The following is a 20,646-nucleotide window of genomic DNA, read 5'->3' as shown; positions in this document are numbered from 1 at the left end:
GTAGATTTGAACTGCCAACTTTTTGATTAGCAGCTGAGCTCTTAACTACTATGCCACAGTGACCTAGATGAGTTCAAATATTCGTGGCCTCTGACTTTCAAGAAGGCTTCAGTTGTATCAGCATACACCATCTTCCCCTCCCATCAAAACAAAAACCCTCAAGGTTATATCTGAAATAATATGTGCATCATTTAACCCTCTTCTTCGACTATAAGCCATCTCAACCATCTGGCAGGGATTGCCAGGAAGAACATACTTTGTTTTTCCACTAATGATTACTTTGATGCATGAGATACTTTCATTGTTTTTCTTGCCTTTTTTTTTTTTAAATCTGGCATTTGGAGAGGGAGAATCATGGCTATCTTAACAATAAAAAAAAAAAGTTTTCCCAATAAACAACTCTTTCCAGAATGCATACCACAGAACAATGCTAAACCACTGACATATCTGATAGGCCAGTGAATCTGTTTCAGATGTTAATTGCTAGAAAGAGTAGTACTGTTTTCCAGTCCCAAAGGAATAAGAATGTGGACAGAGGCTTTTGGGTTTTCCCCCACCTACTACTCTCTTGGATGGGAATAGGCACTTTGGCCTCACTGAATGGGTTTCTTAAGCTATCCTTCAAGAGTTGGGACATGTGGGAGTAAATACACATACTACATCAAAGAATAGTTGCAGAGCCCATTTTCCCAGCTGGGAAGGTGGGAAGGATGCCCAGAATCCATGCTTCAGGCAAAGAGACTGGTGGCAGGCAACATTTCACCACCCTCCCAGCACCTTTCCAGCTACCAAACCAAACCCCGTTGCCATCGAGTCAATTCTGACTCATAGCAACTCTATAGGACAGAGAGCTGCTCCATAGGGTTTCCAGATACCAGGACACTTTTAAATCATGATTACCCACTGCCATCAAGTCTCAGACCCAGGAGGAGGAAAGGCAAAGCTGGTATCAGTACAGAAAACATGAACTCATTCAGACTAATGGTCACTGTTGAGGGACAACTGGATAACACCACCACCAATAATCCTGTAAACTTTTCAAAGCATTTCCATTTATATTACCTCTTTTGATCCTCAAAACTTCTGGCAGGTTGGCAGGTCAGGTGTTAATATCATCTTGCATATAAGAAAACAAACTCTGATACTTTCTTACTTACCCATTTTCACACAGCTAGTGTCAGAACAGGAAATAAAACACAGCTTTTATTCATGCTAAGGCTAATCTCAATTAGAAAAAAAATCAAAAAATATATCGGAAACGAAAGGAAAATATTGGTATTTCCAACTGACATTGTTTAAACTCCATAAAAAAGGAAAATCAAATGAACCAATCAGTAAAAGCAATTTATAACATATCAAATGGGTTAGCATCCTGAATATATAAAGAGCTTTACAAATCAATAAGAAAACAGCATCTTAATAAGAAGCAATGAATAATCATTTCTTTTTTAAATGATGAAAGGATAATGAGAAAATCACAAAATAAAAACTACAAATGACAAAAAAAATTCTCAACTGTAGCCAAAGAATACTGGTTGTTTCACTTAAACAGGGATAATTGTAAAAATAAGACCCAGTGTGGCAAAATGAACATTCATACATTGCTACTGAAAGTTAAAATAAGTGCAAACTTTATGGAAGTCAAATATGCAATAAATATGAGAAACCATTAAAAATTGCACAGCCTTTGACCCAGCAATTCCAGTTCTAGGAATTTATCCAAAGGAAATAAAGATGTGTAGAAGTGTTCAGTTACACAGACATCATTTCTCTCACTGTCGTTTGCTAAAAACATCCTAAATTTCCAAAAATAGAGATTCGAATTAATAACATGACCAAATACTAGGTGGCCCATGAAATGTGTGTTACAGAAATGCATTCCTGACACAGAAAAATGGCTAAAATATACTACATGAAACAGCAATATAATCCATATATATATATATACACACACATATATATAAATACAGAATAAAAGTATGCAAGATTATATGCCAAAATGGTAATAATTGTTATCTTCTGGGGAATACAATGTGAGCCATTGTGTTTTTTTAATTTCTTTGTGTGTGTGTTTTCATTTTCTCTAATGAAAATATAATACTTATTTGTGTGATAAAAACTTAATTTAAAAAAATCCTGAAATAAAATTTGCTCTATGACTTGCAAGTGCTCACCGTAATGAGGAATGAATAAATAACCCAACGGCCTCTAGAAACCTGACTTCACAAAGAGCTAAAAATACTTTCTAATGAACCTATTAGTTATTTATTTCTAAACACACGCTAACATTTTTATTTAAAAAAAAACTTTTAAATCAGTTAATGATTCCTCTCTATAATTTTGTTTACAATATTCATTAACCTGACATATCCTTTTTTCTATGTAAGATTAACCTTAGTCCCACCTACATGTGAATTATCAAATCCCAATTTATCAGAGTTGAAAAACGAAGTGCTATAAACAGACATGAGAAAGAATGAGAACTTTAGTATTTATCTTCAAAGAATGTTAATGGCTATCATTTACTGAGCACCTATTACATACCAAGCAATACGGTAAATACTTCTCATAGTTTATGGCTCATTTTCACAACAGCTGTGTGAGGCTGTAATTATTTCCCCACCTTGTAAAAAGGGGGTTATGTAACTATTGAGTAACAGAAAAACCAAACCCGTTTCCATCAAGTAGTCGATTCCGACTCAAAGCGACCCTAAAGGACAGAGTAGAACTGCCCCGTATGGTTTCCAAGGAGTGGATGGTGGATTCCAGCTGCCAACCTTTTGGTTAGTAGCCAAGCTCTTAACCACTGTGCAACCAGGGCTCCATGAATAACAGAAAAAAAAATTTATGACAGTTTTGACTCTAAAGCCTGTGCATTCTACCATTTTGCCTTTCAGTAAAATATCAAGTATCAAGCCCTAGCTAAGGAAAGATAAATGTGAAAACATGTTCCTGAAATTAGAGGCACTAGCAACCATGCGGAAACCCTGGTGGTGTAGTGGTTAAGAGCTATGGCTGCTAACCAAAAAGATCAGCAGTTTGAATCACCAGGCACTTCTTGGAAGCCATATGGGGCAGTTCTACTCTGTCCTATAGGGTCGCTACAGGGTCACTATGAGTTGAAATCCACTGGGCGGCAACAGGTTTTTTGTTTGTTTAGCGACCATGTCAAGAGACAACAAAGCAATGTACGAGAAAAGCACGGACTTTAGAATTCAGCATTCTTGTGTCAAGTTGCAATTCCACTGTTTAGCACTGAGTGAGCACGCTTAAATTACCAGACTCTCTTCTTCATCATAGTTTCCTCATCTGTAGAATGAGAATAATATAAGCTTTTGAAGGGATGCTATGAAGATTAAAATCAATAATATGAATGTGTCTGCTTGCCACACAAGAGACATTCAAGGCAAGTTATTTTCTCCTTCCTTCAAGTTACTTTGAAAGGGAGGTAGGACACCTAAGAGCATATCTGGAGAAGCTGGTAGGTGTCACCATTCTCATGATTCTTGGTGACAAGGTACAAATCTGTGGCACTTACCGCAGTATTTTTTATGAAGAGCTTAGGTCAGGCTGAAAGGAAAGACAACCAGCAAGCATAGGCGAGGCAGAGGCTATGGTACACATTTCATCTCCTATCTCAATGGGCAAGAATCAACCCATTATCTTGATTTCTTAAACCTTAAGCTTAAGGAGATTTTAAAACCTAAACGTAAGTGTTGCAGGTAACGGTTTGTATCTCTTATTTTCTATTTGATTGTAGTAGTTGTTGCAGGGTAAGGGGAAGAGTTGGAAACCTGTTTCTATTAATACTACTTATTTTAATTTTGCATGAAAGTGTGAGTACGTGTCCATCCATTCAAACACTTACTGACTGTCTACTCTCTACCAGGCACTCACCTAGGCATACAGGAGTGAGGTAGAATAGACACTAGCCCTACTCTCACATTATTTAATGTTAATCATGTTACTCAACCAACCAACCAAATACATTTAACACTGCAAACTTGATAAATGCTAGAAAGGAAAAGCACAGGGTACCAGGAGAGGGAATACAGTGGAATGTGTTCTAACCCAGTGATATTTAAGTTAATCAGACCCAGAACTGGATGCTGAAGAACTTCAACCAAAGGAGGGGATCATAATAAGCTTTCTGATTTCCTCTCAACACTTTTGTTCTCCTTCTTCTTCTAATGCAACCCAATAAAACCAGAGTCTCAAGACTGGTTAGATCTAGAAGCTATATTAACTCATTCGGACCACTAGGGAACCATTTAGAAACTGTATATGATACATAGCCTTAAATATACACATACACACAGAGAGAGAGAGAGAAAGGAAGAAAACACACTGAAATGTTATAAGCAGTTATCTCTGAGTGATAGGATCATGCATGGGTGTATTATAGTGTACTTTGTACCCTTCTGTATCTTCTATAATGAGCATTTTCTATAATCCTCTCATTGTGTAATCAGAACAAACTAAAAGCATTTTAAAAAAAAATGTTATGTGCCAGATATGTGACATTCAATGCCGCAAAGCAGAGATATTCTAATTCATGCACAGCTATGATTATAATCATACAAAAGGGAATGACTCAGGACAGCAAAGGGCCGAACCCTTCACACCCCTCACCCAATTTGTTGTTGTTGTTAGGTGCCATCGAGTGGATTCCGACCCATAGTGATCCCATGTGACAGATTAGAACTGCCCCACAGGGTTTCCTAGGCTGTAATCTTTACAGGAGCAGATCACCAGGTCTTTCCCCAGCAGAGCCACTTGGTGGGTTCAAACTGTCAACCTTCAGTCAGCAGCCGAGTGCTTAACCATTGTGCCACCAGGGCTCCTTTTTAACCATCTTTAATTAATGGCTCAGACAGATATGACTCACTCTTGGTCACAGAGAGAGGAAGAAGCAGAGCTAGGACTTGGATTCAAGTCTGCTTGAAGCTAGAGTGCTTGCCCATCACACGCCTAGGTCTTTTACCCTTTCAAGAGGGTAGCGTGAGTGAGAGGCTATAAGACTAGCCAAAACCAAAAACCAAACCTGTCACCACTGAGTCGATTTCGACTCATAGCAACCCTCTGGGACAGAGTAGAACTGCCCCCATAGGGTATCCAAGGAGCAGCTGGTGGATTCAAACTGCCGACCTTTTGGCTAGCAGTTGCGCTCTTAACTACTATGCCACCTGGACTCCATAAGGCTAGGCAGGGATCCCAGAAAAGACTGGTTATCTACCAGACAATTAAGAACATTTGAATTTTAATCTGATATAGAAAAAGATGTGCACTGATTTACCTAACTCCCTCCGCATGCCCTTCTCTTTGACCAAGAACCACATCTGCCTGGATAACTCAAATGGGCAATCTCCTCCAAGAACCCCTCCCCTTCAGCTGGAATTCATCTTTCCAACCCCACACTCCCACACACAGGTGGATTTCCTGTGAAGCTAATAAGACTTAAGGTACAAGGACCTTCACTTGCACAAGCCCCTCCCAAAAGAGCCATGGGCATTTTGTATTTTTAATTTTGTCTTCTTTTTCTTAAAGAGAGCCCTCAAATTGTATAAGCTTCAAGCCCCACAAAACCTAGATGCATCCCTGCTCCCCAGAGAAAGCTGCTAAATTGTTTCTTTCAGCATTTCTCTTAGGATACCTTGGACCCCCTATTATTCATGTATAAATATCTTGGTGTCTGAATTATGAACTTCTTGAACGTAGGCACAAGGCGGTTTTTTCCTTGGAATTCCCCACAGTACCTGCCTTCAGATATAGGGGTACTTGCTCAGCAAACACTTTGGAATTAAATACAATGAACTCCCTTGCAAGAAGGAAAGCTGGAATTGGGGGGACAGCCCATGACCATGAAACAAAATACATAGAGGCTGTATAACATGATGGCGAAGGGCACAGGCTCTGGAGCTATACTTCCTAGGTTCAATTCCCCTCTCTGCCATTTATTGGTTGGGTGACTTTAGACAAGTTACTTAATCTCTCTGCACCACCATTTCCTCAGTGGTAAAATGTGAATAATGATTGTACCAATCTCATAGGGTTGTTGTGAGGTTTAAATGAGATAATACAAGTAAAGCACTTTAAAACAGTACCTTCTGTATAGTAAGCACTCAATAAATGTTAAACATTATTATTTGTTCTACTATCATTTAATCCATGCTTTTTCCATTTATTTGCAGCAAGGGCCAAGAAATAATGTGTTAACTGGTGCTCTAGGGTGTCTAATCAGGAATCCTTTCATTCATCTCTCACTGACTTAGTACATGTTCAGAGACGAGGTCTCTAACCCTCACTTCAAGCCCTCAACTTTCTCCACACCAGTCCCAAATTTCCTACCTACCTCCAAAGCCAAAATAACCAAACCAAACCCTTGCCATCAAGTCGATTCCAACTCATGGCGACCCTGTGTGTTACAGAGTAGAACTGCTCCATAAGGTTTTCTTTGCTGTAGTATTTATAGAGGAGCTCTGGTGGTGCAATTCTTAAGAGCTACAGCTGCTAACCAAAAGGTCGGCAGTTCAAATCCACCAGCTGCTCCTTGGAAATGCTATGGGGCAGTTCTACTGTATCCTATAGGGTCACTATGAGTCGGAATCATAGACGGCAATGAGTTTTTTTGTTTTCATATTTATGGAAGCATATCACCAGGCCTTTCTTCCACAGCAACGTGGGGAGGGTTCAAACTGCCAATCTTTAGGTTAGTACTCAAGTGTAAACCATTTGCACCGCCCAGGGACCTCTAGCCCCGCCCAGACTCACTCAAACTTGGCCAAAATGACCCAAGTCCGCACTCTTAATCGTTACACTCCGTTGCTGAATTGGCATGAAACTCAATGGAATTGAATGAAACGGAGGAGTACAAGTGCACACCTTGGCCCCGGAAGCACCTCCCGGTCAACAGAAAGGTGATTTTCATTTCACTGCCACCACTACTTCCAGCTTAGAGGAAAATCATTTCTACCTCCACTAGACTGACAGGGAAATTCAAATCTCACAAACATATGCTTCATTACTCGGGTACCAGGTACTGCAACTCAGTGAGACAAAAAGAGGAAGAACATATATTTTTGGAAAGTAAACAAATCCCAGTGGGGGAGGGGTGGGGAGTAATCACTCTAGGCAAAAATGGTGTTTCTCCTGGAAGCTTCTAGTGGGCAGGGACAATGTCTTTTAATTTGCTTTGTTAGGCCCACTGGTGAGAAGGTGGGCGGTGATAATGGCAGCTAGAGGGGGTGAGTTCAGAGCCCTGCTGAATGGAGGGGCATGGGCTTGGCCCAGAACAGTCTCAGCCCGCACACTGAGTCATTTTTCTAAGCTCTTTTTATTACACTTTTTTCAGTCTAATGACTGACTTCTAAATCAACAGAGGGCACAGGAAGGGTTTACCAGTCCCCCAGCCTCTGGCACTGCAAAAGCCACAAAATTTTGCAACTGAACTGTTTAAAACTGAAATGACTTTTAAACACCCAGTTTCCAATTGTTTTCCCAATCGCAGTAATAATTAATCACACTTTTTTTTAAACTTTGTAACCAAAACATCCCTTTGAGTCAGTGCTATAAAAGTACACTAATTAAAGCCAGCATCTTCTGGGCTCTGATGAGAAATTCACCCTTTTATAATGGGATTACTAGAGCTTTGCTGGACAGATGAGTGGTTTGATTAATAATTTACATTTTTGAGGATATATAGCTTCACTCATGGTCATGCTTTGTGTTCCTAAAATTCTTCTACTCAGTTTAATGGTATTATGTTTAGCCCTGGCAAATGAATTAGGTTCTGATTAGACATCAATGTAATTATTCTCTCCCGTATGTAATTTTCAAAGAAGAAAGTGTTGTGACAGGATGGCCGGCCCTCTGAGTCAGGGACTCAGTGAGACTCACCCTGCACAGAGCTGGAACATGGGCAGGCGAGCTGTCAGACTCATCACGGGGGAAAAATTGTGAAATGGAGGAAAATTGCTCAGTACTCACTTAAAACCCCCACTACATTACAAAAACTAAATTAACAAATGACTGAATTTCAAAAACATATTTATCAACATTCAAGCAATTATTTAGTCACACATTAACTGTGAGGGAAAAAAACCTGGCTTGAATAATGCCCCTAAACAGTTATTTCAAGCAGAAATGACTGGAGAAATGGTTCTGAGCTGATGGAAAAGGGTATTCTAACCAAGGTCAATTTTATTTAGGGGGAGATGGAGAGACAGAAAGGTAACAGCAAAAAGACTGTACAAACTGCCCAGGGCAGACAGAAACAGGAAACAAGGAGAGAAACAGAAGCAGCACAGAAACACCAGACCCTCCCCAGTCAGAGCCGTCTTGTTCATCTCCTCAGCAAGCAGGCTGAAGAAAGCCTTCCCATACTGGAGCTTTCTAGACTTAGACCCACCCTTTCATTCTCTCTGCCATGACAGCGTGTACCAGAAAGTGCAATTAAAATACAGCCTGAACACAACAAGCCCTTCCTGGTCTAGTTGTTTGTTTGTGTGTGAAATCTACTACATAGAAGCCAGAAGAGGAACTTCAGGAAGCTAAAAAAAGGATTGGTCCTGGCAGTACAGTATTGATATTTCGAACAGCTCTGCTTCACATTCAAGAACGTATAAATAAGCCCTTTTTCGAAGGGTTCTTAGCCTAAGTACTTCCCTCACCTAGGCATGGTGCTGTTTGTATATCACCTGTATGTGGCAAAAGTTGTTGAATTATATTATGACTTCCAGCTTCGTCCAGGTCAATGTCTGTAATAGTTATGCATCATTTACCTGACACCACCTGGGGTGAAGCTGTCCACATAAATGAACTGTCTAGATAACAATGCATGTATCTGGCAATTTCGTTTTCAAGGAACTTCACAAACATTACCTCTATGAGGTAAGCAGGACTGTGATTATTATTCCCATTTCACGGGTAAGAAAACTGAAGCTACGAGAGGCTAAGTAACCTGCCCAAGACCATAAAGCTCATAAATGCAGACCTAGAATTAGAACTGAGATTTTCTGGCTCCAGGTCCAATGTTTCTTCCATTGCCCATAAGTGCCAAAAAAATTATTTTTAGTCATTTAAAATGGAAATACTAAGAAAAGGAAAGTGAAAACAATTTGATCTTTCCTCACTGAATCACAACCATCATTATGAACATCACCAATCATTGGACCTACTATAATACAGGGGCTACTGAAATTTTTTTTTTTTTTTACTGAAGCATATAGGGATATTTACTCCTCTACTGTTGTTGTTGGGTGCTGTGGAGTTGATTTTTGACTCATAATGACCCCATGTGTTGCAGAATAGAACTGCCCCATAGGGTTTCCTAGGCTGTAATCTTTATGGGAGCAGACTGCCCGATCTTTCTCCCACGGACCAGTTGATAGGTTTGAATCACCAACCTTTCTGTTAGCAGCCAAGCACTTAACCACTGTGCCACCAGGGCTCCTTACTCCTCAACCAAATGTCCCCAAACTGCCACGTTCAGTGAGTTCTTGGGTCCACTTTTATGTCCTCCACCATTACTGTCTCTTGTAACACCTTGCTCGTGTGTACCTCCCTGTAGCCATCATCCATAACCTTCTACTTAACTACTCATCTACTGCTAGCTAGAAAACTAGATAATCAAGCGTGTAAAGACTGCATAAATTTAGAACAGTGGGAGGCTCTGACCAAGGACCTGAGGAGCTCGTGGATGAGTCAACTACCCAAGCAGGAGCTCCATGACATTTTAGGTGCTTGGAGAAGTTTCTCCTTAACCACTATTTCTCCTTTCTGATGAAGAGAGTTCGAGTAGTGGAACAGGCAACTTCCAGAAGAGTGACATGTTTGCTGTATTCTGAAGAGTATGTTCCCACTCAAAGTCAGAGGCACCCTGAGGAAGCCTGGAATCACCAGATATACAGAAAAACCCTGGACATACTCCAAATATTTCCTGATTGTTCAAGGTCGAAAGTCATAATGAAATTCTGCAAATAAAACAGAATTAAGGGCTCAAAGTTACAGAAGTAATGGAGATATGATAAAAAAATTTTTTTAATTTACCCCATTTTTCTTCACAAGGACCACAAATCCTGCAATGTCTTAATTGTGTTTTACTTCAAACACACTAAGAACAAGGAAAACCATATCACATAACGGCCCAGAAGAGGCTGTGGCATCAGTGAGTTTCCTCATGTATAAAATGGAGATAATTACAGTATAAACCTCATAGGGCTGCTGGGAAAATTAAATGAGATAATTATGTAAAAGTAAGCATCATATAGTAGGCACTTAATAAATTTTCACTATTATTATTATCATCATCATTATTATTGGGTAGAATAGAAAAGAAATCTACTTCTAGTGGAGTTTTCAAAAAAGAATTAATTAAGCAGGAACAAAAAACGACTGTGCTGCCCCATTTTACTAAGCACATCTAAGTAAATTAAATTTAGGAAACGAGGCAATGCTAAGATTGAAAATAAAGAACAACTTTTTGTAATGCTTCAATCATTATCAAAACAACATTAGCAATAGAGCACTCCAACTACTGTAGCAAAGAGCCCCAGGCTCATTTATGAGGGCAAAGGCTTCCTGCAAACGAAGCCATAAAACCCAAATCGAGGTGGTAAGGATTGCTCCTGGAACTGTGCACATATTTGCGGAAAGTACTCACTGCTTAAATACCCCCAATGTGGACTACTGAAGGAATCCTAAAGAGATTGTGGATCTAGGCCAAGATCAAGATGAGTTTGCTTCAACTTCATGTGGTGCAGAAAATAGCTCACAAAGCCACCACATCAAATTTCATATGAACAAAGTATTGGAGCAATTTCCTCAATAATTGGGTCTACCAGAGTCTTGGGGAGGAGATATATATTTTCAGGAAAAAAATTGTGCCCCCCCAATTTAGGTTCATTTCAATAATAAGTAGTTACAAGAAAAAAGAACTGGATGTTTTTCTTAGTAATTAACAATACATCTACATTTAGTGGTTGCTGGTTTTCCCATGTTTTAGTCTTTTCTCTCCAAATATTTGTTACAGAAAGGATTTGGGGGCAATGTCTCTCCAACCATGGCATAAGTGCCGTGGGTCTGAGACCATGATTTATTTTTTCTTATAGGACTTTTTTTTTTCTAAAAGGGTGGCAGGAAAAGAAGTCAAAGAATAAGCAAAGAGATAAATAAGTAGATATTGTGTGACGGTTGAAGAGCACTAGCAATAACAACTTCAGACATCATTTGGTTGTCTTCTTCACATTTGTTGGCTAGGGTTGTCCTTCTGCCTGTCCATACAGTTCAAGAAAGAAAGTATATTTGTGTGTGTGTGTATGCACGCATGTGCACACAAGCATGCGCGTGCGTGTATGTGGAGATACAACTAACAGGTGCTGCCCACACGCTGGTATTCACCCTCCATGCTATGGCAGCTAATCCAATCAACATCCTGTCAAAGTTCCTTTCCCCGTCTTAGTCATCTAGTGCTGCTATAATAGAAATACCACAAGTAGGTGGCTTTAACAAACAGAAATGCATCCTCTCATGGTCTAGTAGGCTACAAGTCCTAATTCAGGGTACCACCTCCAGGGGAAGGATTTGTTTCTTTGTTGGCTCTGGAGGAAGGCCCTTGTCATCAATCTTCCCCAGCTGAGGAGCTTTTCAGTGCCAGGGACCCGGGGTCCAAAGGATGCACTCTGCTCCTGGCACTTTTTTCTTGGTGCTAATGAGATCCCTCTGTCTCTCTGCTGGCTTCTCTCTTTTATATTTCAAAAGAGGTTGATTTAAAACACAACCTAATCTTGTAGATTGAATCCTGCCTCATTAACATAGCTGCCTCTGATCCTGCCTCATTAACATCATAGAGGTAGGATTTACAACACAGAGGAAAATCATATCAGATGACAAAATGGTGGACAATCTCGAAATACTGGGAATCATGGCCCAGCCAAGTTGACAGGTATTCTGGGGGGGACACAGTTTAATCCATGACACCCTCCTAGCCTCATGCTGCCCCAGGCCTTGAAAACATAATCTGCAAAATGCCGGGCACTGGATAGAGATATGGATGCTGACACGCAAGGCCCTCAGATGGATAGCCAAGTCCACTGCTCTGCATACTAGGGCACCACAGCGGTCACTCTACCGCCCCGTTCTAACTAACCAGGCAATGCTTGTAAGATAACATCTGTGGGCCTGGTCATTCTGAGAATTAAACAAATCACAAATAATCTATTCTAAAAGAGCACCTTAAGGCCTCAAAGAGTAAGATTTAGCTCTCTGCTCCAACCCAATTCTCATGTCACATCGATGCTTATCCCCCCGCTTTCAGCCAGCAGATCAGCTCCAAAACCAATCTAAGAACTACATGAATGGTACATGTATTTTTAAAATCCACCTAAATTATTCATTCTATCGCCAAATTGTTAGTCTCAACAAACTCTTCACAAGAGTCTGACTGCATAAATAGGTTAACAAATACTTCAAGCTTATATATTATACTTCATATAATCAACTCCATATCCCCTGAGTCTTTGACCCAAGAAACTGCTGTGAATGTATGCTTTATTAGCTAATTAGAATAATTTTCTTAGCTAATTCTAAGAATTTCATTACAATACCCAAAATATGCTATAATCAGCCCACCTTACAATTCAAAGAGGTTAATTCTTATTAAAAAAATTCTTATAAAGGTATCACAAATCTAAAGCTTTGCAATAGCAAGTAGTCAGAAGTATTATTATTATTTTTTTTGGACCCCAATTCTCTCTTTGTGGGGCAAGAAAAAGGCAGCTGATTCCATCTGCCAGTGTAGGGAGGAGAGAAAGCCCCAATATCCATGATTAATTTTCCCAGTCACAGGGAGGTAGCCTACTGAGATGGTTAAAAGCATAGATTCCAAGAGTCAGGCTGCCTGGGTTCAAATTCTCCCTTCACCATTCTGTGCCTTGGTTTTCCATCTGTAAAATGGGGATACTACTAATAATACCTACTTCATAAGGGTCATTGTAAGGATTAAATAAATTGACTTAAAAGAGTATCTAGCACATGGTATATGGAAACCCTGGTGATGTAGTGGTTAAGAGCTACGGCTGCTAACCAAAAAGACAACAGTTTGAATCCACGAGGCGCTCCTTGGAAACTCTATGGGGCAATTCTACTGTGCTATAGCGTCACTATGAGTCAGAATCTACTCCATGGTAACGGGTTTAGTTTTAGTTTTTGTTTTTAGCACATCATTATACTTAAATGCTTGCTGTCACCACCACCACCATCATAATCATCCTTGACTGGGTCTTTCTCCTCAGCCTGCTATGTTAGTTCGCGACTCTATAGGGCAGAGTAGAAATGCCCCAGAGGGTTTCCAAGGAGCGGCTGGTGGATTCGAACTGAAGACCTTTTGGTTAGGAGCTGTAGTTTGCCATAGCTCTTAACCACTGCACCACCAGCGCAGGGCTCTACAGTTCTACAAGTTAGCAAAGAGAAATGTAACTTCCTACCCATTCGAGCAATGCTATAGCAGCTTCTATGATAGTCATACACAGGCATGGTAAGAACTGAGACTCACAAACAGAGGAGAGGTAACCAGTCACACAAATGGAAAAATGCCAGACCAACAAGCCAGTTTCTCCCTCTTAAATGGTCCTAGTGGTCAGAAGGAGTTTATGCATGTTCCACAAGGATATACTTCACTCCTGGAGAAAACTGGGCTCGGTACATATTTAATTTGTTTTGTTTTTCAAACCAGTATCATGGACTAGGTCTTTCCCCAGGGATTTGCAACCTTTCCATACAGGTCGAAAGAACCTCCTTGGACAATGATTTTTGACATTACCCACCATTCCCAAGATTTAAAGGAAGCTTTCCTAAAAAGTGTGTTTTTCCTTGACCAGAATCTGCCACTGGGAGGTTTTTGTATCAAGCATTAATCCTGGAACAGTAATTTATAAATTATACTTAGCACATGAAAGCCTGCTGCCCAAATAATGATGCCTTTCAGCAGTACATCTAAAATGATGCCTAGAACTCACCTTGAAAAACTGCAGCGTTCTGAATAATTAAGAACTTGAGCTCCATACTTGCAGACTGAAGCAGTTGTTCCATGTTCAATCGTGCTGTTAGTTGGTATTTTTCTTCCATCTTTCTTGAGCAGCATGTTGGGCCCTTGGGGAGACATACTTGCAAATCTGATCCTGAAACAAACAAGTTTTTCATGTTTCAGTAAGCAGAAAATGTAACAAACACACACACAAAAAAGAGACCAATGGCAGAACAATGCATTCGTTCAAAGTACAGTAAAATCTTGATTATTCCAATTTAGTGTTTATCATAACTAATTCCACTTTTTCCCAATTATCCTTATGACTGATTCTTTTTGAATAACCATCAGAATTAATTGCCTAGGTATGACTCATAAATTCTGCATAAACTAATTTATAGCAGTACATATACGTCATTGAACACCAATATTTAATTTGTCTGTTAAAAGATCAATCTTCGCTTCTACAATTTATTCTTCCTGATTATAATTCATGAATGAGAACACAACTAAGAAACAATTTTCAAAATCCCAATTATGATTTTCAAAGGAAATGCATGCCTAGCCAGCTCAATGTTGCTTTCCAGGATAAACGACTAAAACATCAATCTCACATCAAAGTTTTGTCATCATTTTAACTACAGTCACAGAGGCAACATTCAGAGATTAGTGATCTCAAATACCAACATTAATACTCAGACTACCACAAAAATCCCTTCCAACTCCAACGTTTAGCTTTATCACAAATGCCCACCCTCCTGTTCCTCTGAGCTCCTGAGGTACTTCATCTCTACTTCCTTTATGATGCGGTATGCTTTTTCATTTTTGCATCCCCATAAGGACTGGCTGAATAAACAACCTTGCTTGCTGAAAGTGATGAACACTTGAAGCACTTACTGATGAAGATCTAGCACCACAGCCTTCAGTATGGATTACACCTCAACATAAAGAAAACAAAAACCCTCACAACTGGACCAGTAAGCAACAACATGATAAATGGTAAACAGGGAAAATACTGAAGTTGTCAAAGATTTCATTTTACTTCGATCCACAATCAACACCCATGGAAGCACCAGTCCAAAAGTCAAAAGATGCATTGCATTGGACAAATCTGCTGCAGAAGGCCTCTTTAAAGTGTGGAAAAGCAAGATGTCACCTTGAAGACTAAGGTGCACCTGATCCAAGCCATGGTGTTTTCAATCGCCTCCTATGCATGTGAAAGCTGGACGATGAATAAAGAAGACCGAAGAATTGATGCCTTTGAATTATGGTGTTGATGAAGAATATAGAATATACCACGGACTGCCAAAAGAACAAACAAATCTGTCTTGGAAGAAGTACAGCCAGAATGCTCCTTGGCAGCAAGGACGGCAAGACTGCATCTTACATACATACTTTGGACATGTTGTCAGGAGGGATCAGTCCCTGGAGAAGGACATCATGCTTGGCAGAGTACAGGGTCAGTGGAAAAGAGGAAGACCCTCAACGAGGTGGACTGACACAGTGGCTGCAGCAGTGAGCTCAAGCATAACAACGATTGTAAGGATGGCTCAGGACTGGGCAGTGTTTCGTTCTGTTGTGCATAGGGTCACTATGAGTTGGAATCGACTTGAGGGCACGTAACAACAACAATTATACCTCAATAAAACTGTCATTTTTAATATATTTTTTCAAACAAGGGAGATAGGTAATGTCATGACTGGGGGACGGTTCTATTTTATATAAGGTAGTCAAGAGAGTTCCATGATTTTATATCCTCCACTAATATTAGCAAATCTTAGGGCTCAGTGAAAATTAAGCCCAATCCCCTTCCTCTTCTGCAATTGCCATTTTACTCAAACTCTCCCTTCAAAAAACATTTGTTGAATACTTTTTTGATGGGCATGAAAATGTGCATCTCATCTCCTACTGTGGGGAGCATAATGAACTAATGGTCCCAGCTGCTGCATTCTGAATTCACCATCATGTTGCTCCAAGGCCACAATTCCAGGGGCTGCTCCCCAGTCAGTGACTGAGCATGGCAAAGATACTAAGGTAGAGCCAATCCTGTGAGACACAGGACTCTGCTGACAGGGGACTTGGCTTGAAAACTCCCCGTTGACATTGCCAAAGCTCTCTTAGAATTGCACTGAAGTCTAAGATTCTTCCTACTCAACTTTCCTTCCTTCCCTTTCTCTTCCACAGAGATCAGACCTCCACCACAGTCTGATGACTCTCTCAGGCTCCTTCAGCACCCTCCTCATTTTCCTTTCACAAGTGTTTCCCTCAATAAATCTCTTGCATATCTAATTCCAAATTGACATCTCTTTCTCTGAGGACCCAGTCTAACATATCTTCTATGTGCCAGGCACTATGCTACTTGATGAAGGTTCAACTTTGAACAAGAGAGACGTGATCTCTGCCCCAAGGAGCTCACGGTCTAAAGGTATTAATATAGATAGATACCTCCAAAAAACCAAACCTATTGCCATCAAGTTGATTCCAAGTCATAGTAACCCTACAGGACAGAGTAGAACTGCCCCATAGGGTTTCCAAGGAGTGGTTGGTGGATTTGAACTGCTGACCTTTAGGTTAGCAGCCGAGCTCTTAACCACTGTGCCACCAGGGCTCTGATAGATACCTAGTACATAGTAAATGAGTGCCATGAAATAGCATGGTTAGATAGGGTTACAAAATGTGTATATAAGATTTAAGCATGACCTATGTGGTCCTCAGCAAAGTAAGGTTCAATGATAAGCATCGAATCTTACTGAAGTAAGCCTAGAAAAATATTCAGACATTTTAGACAGCTTTCCAACAACTGAGGTTTTTAAAAAGGGGGAGGCTAGTTAGCCTTAAGTTACCAGAAAATTTATGTTTATTACCATGTTTTATTTCTCTAGGAATTCCAGTTAATTATGACCTTAACGTATATGTTCAAGTTTTCTCTTAATTTAAGAATGAAATTCATCAAGCCTTGCCTCACATGATATCACTGTTAGAGTCCACTGTATTGACACCAAGCTCTCCACGTCCTCCTTCTCAAGGGAGCTGCTGACAAAAGTGGCAAAGGAAAGCACAGATAATACGTATCACCAAATCTAATCCAGCAATGCAATTTAAGGCCTGGATGGAAAGATGATATTTAATGTGTCAAAATGCAACTTGGGGTCTGGAAACACAGAGTTCAGATTTATCTCCTATAAATGTCAATCTCATATACAAGCCTTAAACTGATTTTAAATATGGTGTAAGCTTAAAGGCTTTATGATTATCTTCAAAGAAAGAACAAAACAGCGCCAGTTCTAGCTCATTGTGTTCTATCTACATAAGGTTATAAAATGCAATGCTATTCTAGGGGTAGAAACTGATGCAGTTTACTGGACCAAGAATGCAAAGAGTCCCCTTGGGGAAGAGTGACTAATTCAGATTTAAACAAGGCTGGTTGGGACACATATGTAGATATGACAAATCCTATATAGCAGATACTTTCCATATATCAAGTTCCTGTCCATTTAGCAAGGGTTTATTTACTTTCTTGGGAAGCTGATGCCTAAGTAGTATATGTTTAAAATATCTCTATTTGAATACGTTCACAAATTAAATGTTATAGATAAAATCCTTTGTTTTCAAAATGTGCGTTGGTGATGACGTCTAGCTTTCAAGAATGGTAGGGTTTCTTTGGAAGGGTGGCTGTTAGTGCTGTTCCTACTCCCACCAGCTCTAGCTTGTGGGAGTTGTAAAACAATAGGGCTCAGATCTTTTCTCTGTGAAGTTCTATGAGCAGCTTAGATCTTAAAATGTAACAAATTGCTGCTCAGTGTACCTACAAAATCCCAGGAACAATTCTTTGAATTACTACACCGGCCTGGCTTGCCTTTGATATGATAATTCATAAAGTAACTTAGATCTTGCATACTGAGTCCCTTCCCTGAGTTGGTCAGGTCTCATCACTATATAAACTCCCAACAACGCAAGGATCCGTTTAGCCAAAAGTCTTTAAAGGACTAAAACCTCAAATGAGAACTTTTGAGAAACCAGGTCAGATACCATGAAGAAAGGTAGGTGTTATATTCAAATATAAAAAATGCATTCATAGCAATATTTCTCCTCCCTCCCAGTTAGCACTGTACGGTTAATCAATAAACACGTACAATTGATCTGGGGGCTAAGAGTTTGCTACAGATTTGAGGAAACCAAACATCCATAAACTGATAACAATTCAGGATTTTTCAACCAGGAAGGAAGAGAAATCTACACCAAAGGGAAAAACATTTGTTTTAAGTAAATTCCATATAGCTTACAGACCAGCTTTAAAAACAAACAAGAAAACTCCACCACAAGGCAGTATAAGAATAAAGGGAGCCAGGAGAGCGAGACATATCTTAATGAAATGACAATAATGGAACATAACTATTTCAATGTATGAATACATATACACACAAAATAGAAATAGACAAAGAATTTATAGAAAATCCCAATCAACTAAACAAAGAACTTCCCTGGAAAGTGCCTTCTAAATGGGATCCATAAAAAGTAAAACCACGGGCAAATGACCAAGGAGGTACACTGAGAAATGGTACAAACTTGTGTGACTAAAAGCACAAAGGTCAATTCAAGAATTAAGATGCAATCTACAAGAGACCCGACAAAACCAAAAAAAAAAAAAAAAACCAAACCCGTTGCCGTTGAGTCGATTCTGACTCATAGTGACCCTATGGGTCACAGTAGAACTGCCCCATAGTGTTCCCAAGGAGCGCCTGGTGGATTTGAACTGCCGACCTAGTGTTCCCAAGGAGCGCCTGGTGGATTTGAACTGCCGACCTTTTGGTTAGCAGCTGTAGCACTTAACCACTATGCCACCAGGGTTTCCAGGGACCCAATAGTAAACAGAAAAACATTCTTTAGGTATACGAGGAACAAAAGAAAGTTAAAGGACAGTAGTCCCTTTATTAGATGGGGAGGAAAAGTAATTGTGGGCCACAGTCATCACAGAGGTGCTCCCATTTTTTTTTTTGTAAAAATAGTACTCAACTGGAAAATGGAAATAGAGACAAGCAATATAGCCTGGGATGGAGATAAGGAGAAGACTTAGCAATTGACTATTCAAATGAGCCAGAAAGTTTCAGCTCTCTAGGGCTTAATAACTTGCATTCCCAGATGCTAAAAAAAAAAATTAACTGAAGTCATTACAGGGCTCCTAGTTCTCATTTATTCTGGAGGATTAAAATGTACCTTCATACTATAATCTCCTCTCCTAGATTGTAAACTCCTGAAGAGCAGAGAATGACTCCCATCTCCTTTGGGGTACCCCCTTGATCCCAGTCAGCCCTGTGTGCAAAGTTTTGAATTAATGAGGACTGCAGACTGAGAACACTAACAAAGAGCTTTGAGTCTGCTTGTATCTAAAGAGGGGGTGGAGACAGATGACCCTGAAAATTATACATCTGTATGCTTAACTTTGATCTTGCAAAAATACTAGGAATTTAAGTGAAGGGAAGGACAATACTCAATACACGGAAGGTCAGCTCAACTGGACTGGACCAAAGGCAAAGAAGTTTCCAGGATAAACTGAATGCTTCGAAGGTCAGTGGAGCGAGGGTGGGGGTTTGGGGACTATGGCTTAAGGGGACTTCTAAGTCAATTGGCAAAATAATTCTATTATGAAAACATTCTGCATCCCACTTTGAAGTGTGGCGTCTGGGGTCTTAAATGCTAACAAGCAGCCATCTAAGATGCATCAATTGGTCTCAACCCACCTGGATCAAAGGAAAATGAAGAACACCAAGGTCACACGACAACTATGAGCCCAAGAGACAGAAAGAGCCACAGGAACCAGAGACTTACATCATCCTGAGACCAGAAGAACTAGATGGTGACTGGCCACAATAGATGACTGCCCTGACAGGGAGTACAACAGAGAACCCCTGAGGGAGCAGGAGAACAGTGGGATGCAGACCCGGAATTCTCATAAAAAGACCATACTTAATGGTCTGACTGAGACTAGAGGAATCCCGGTGGTCATGGTCCCCAAACCTTCTGTTGACCCAGGACAGGAACCATTCCCGAAGACATCTCATCAGACATGGAAGGGACTGGACAATGGGTTGGAGAGAGATGCTGATGAAGAGTGAGCTACTTGTATCAGGTGGACACTTGAGACTGTGTTGGCATCGCCTGTCTGGAGGGGAGATGGGAGAGTAGAGAGGGTTAGAAACTGGCAAAACCGTCATGAAAGGAGAGACTGGAAGGAAGGAGCGGGCTGACTCATTAGGGGGAGAGTAAGTGGGAGTATGGAGTAAGGTGTACATACGCTTATATGTGACAGACTGACTTGACTTGTAAACTTTCACTTAAAGCACAATAAAAATTATTTAAAAATATATATATTAGGAAATACCCCCAAAATTAGTTTGCAAACATCTTGAAGATACACAAATAGATGTTTCACTCAAAGGAACTATGAGGTAATTTATTTCTAATTATTTCGAGACAATGTCTTGCTTGCACATTGGGTCCAGTTCTGAGTCCCACAACTGAAATGGGATATTTGAGCTATGGAAACTTTTTCTCTGGGGGATTACTCCCATGTGTAACCAAGCTGGGCACCCTTACCAGTTGCCTCACTTCCAAGAGGCTCAACTACA

At 40.1% G+C, this 20,646-nt stretch overlaps 1 protein-coding gene across 1 annotated transcript in view; it reads right to left on the bottom strand.

Annotated features, from left to right (window-relative positions):
* The window catches only part of GPC3 (glypican 3), a 490,898-nt gene that overhangs the window by 442,390 nt on the left and 27,862 nt on the right, over positions 1 to 20,646 (bottom strand). The window contains exon 2 of the mRNA XM_049873139.1: positions 14,013 to 14,174. Within this exon, the coding sequence (XP_049729096.1) occupies positions 14,013 to 14,174 (162 nt within the window). The remainder of the gene's footprint in view (positions 1 to 14,012; positions 14,175 to 20,646) is intronic.

This window comes from Elephas maximus, chromosome X, assembly GCF_024166365.1.
Source record: "Elephas maximus indicus isolate mEleMax1 chromosome X, mEleMax1 primary haplotype, whole genome shotgun sequence".
Lineage (NCBI taxonomy): Eukaryota > Metazoa > Chordata > Mammalia > Proboscidea > Elephantidae > Elephas > Elephas maximus.
This window is presented reverse-complemented; position numbering and strand designations above follow the sequence as displayed.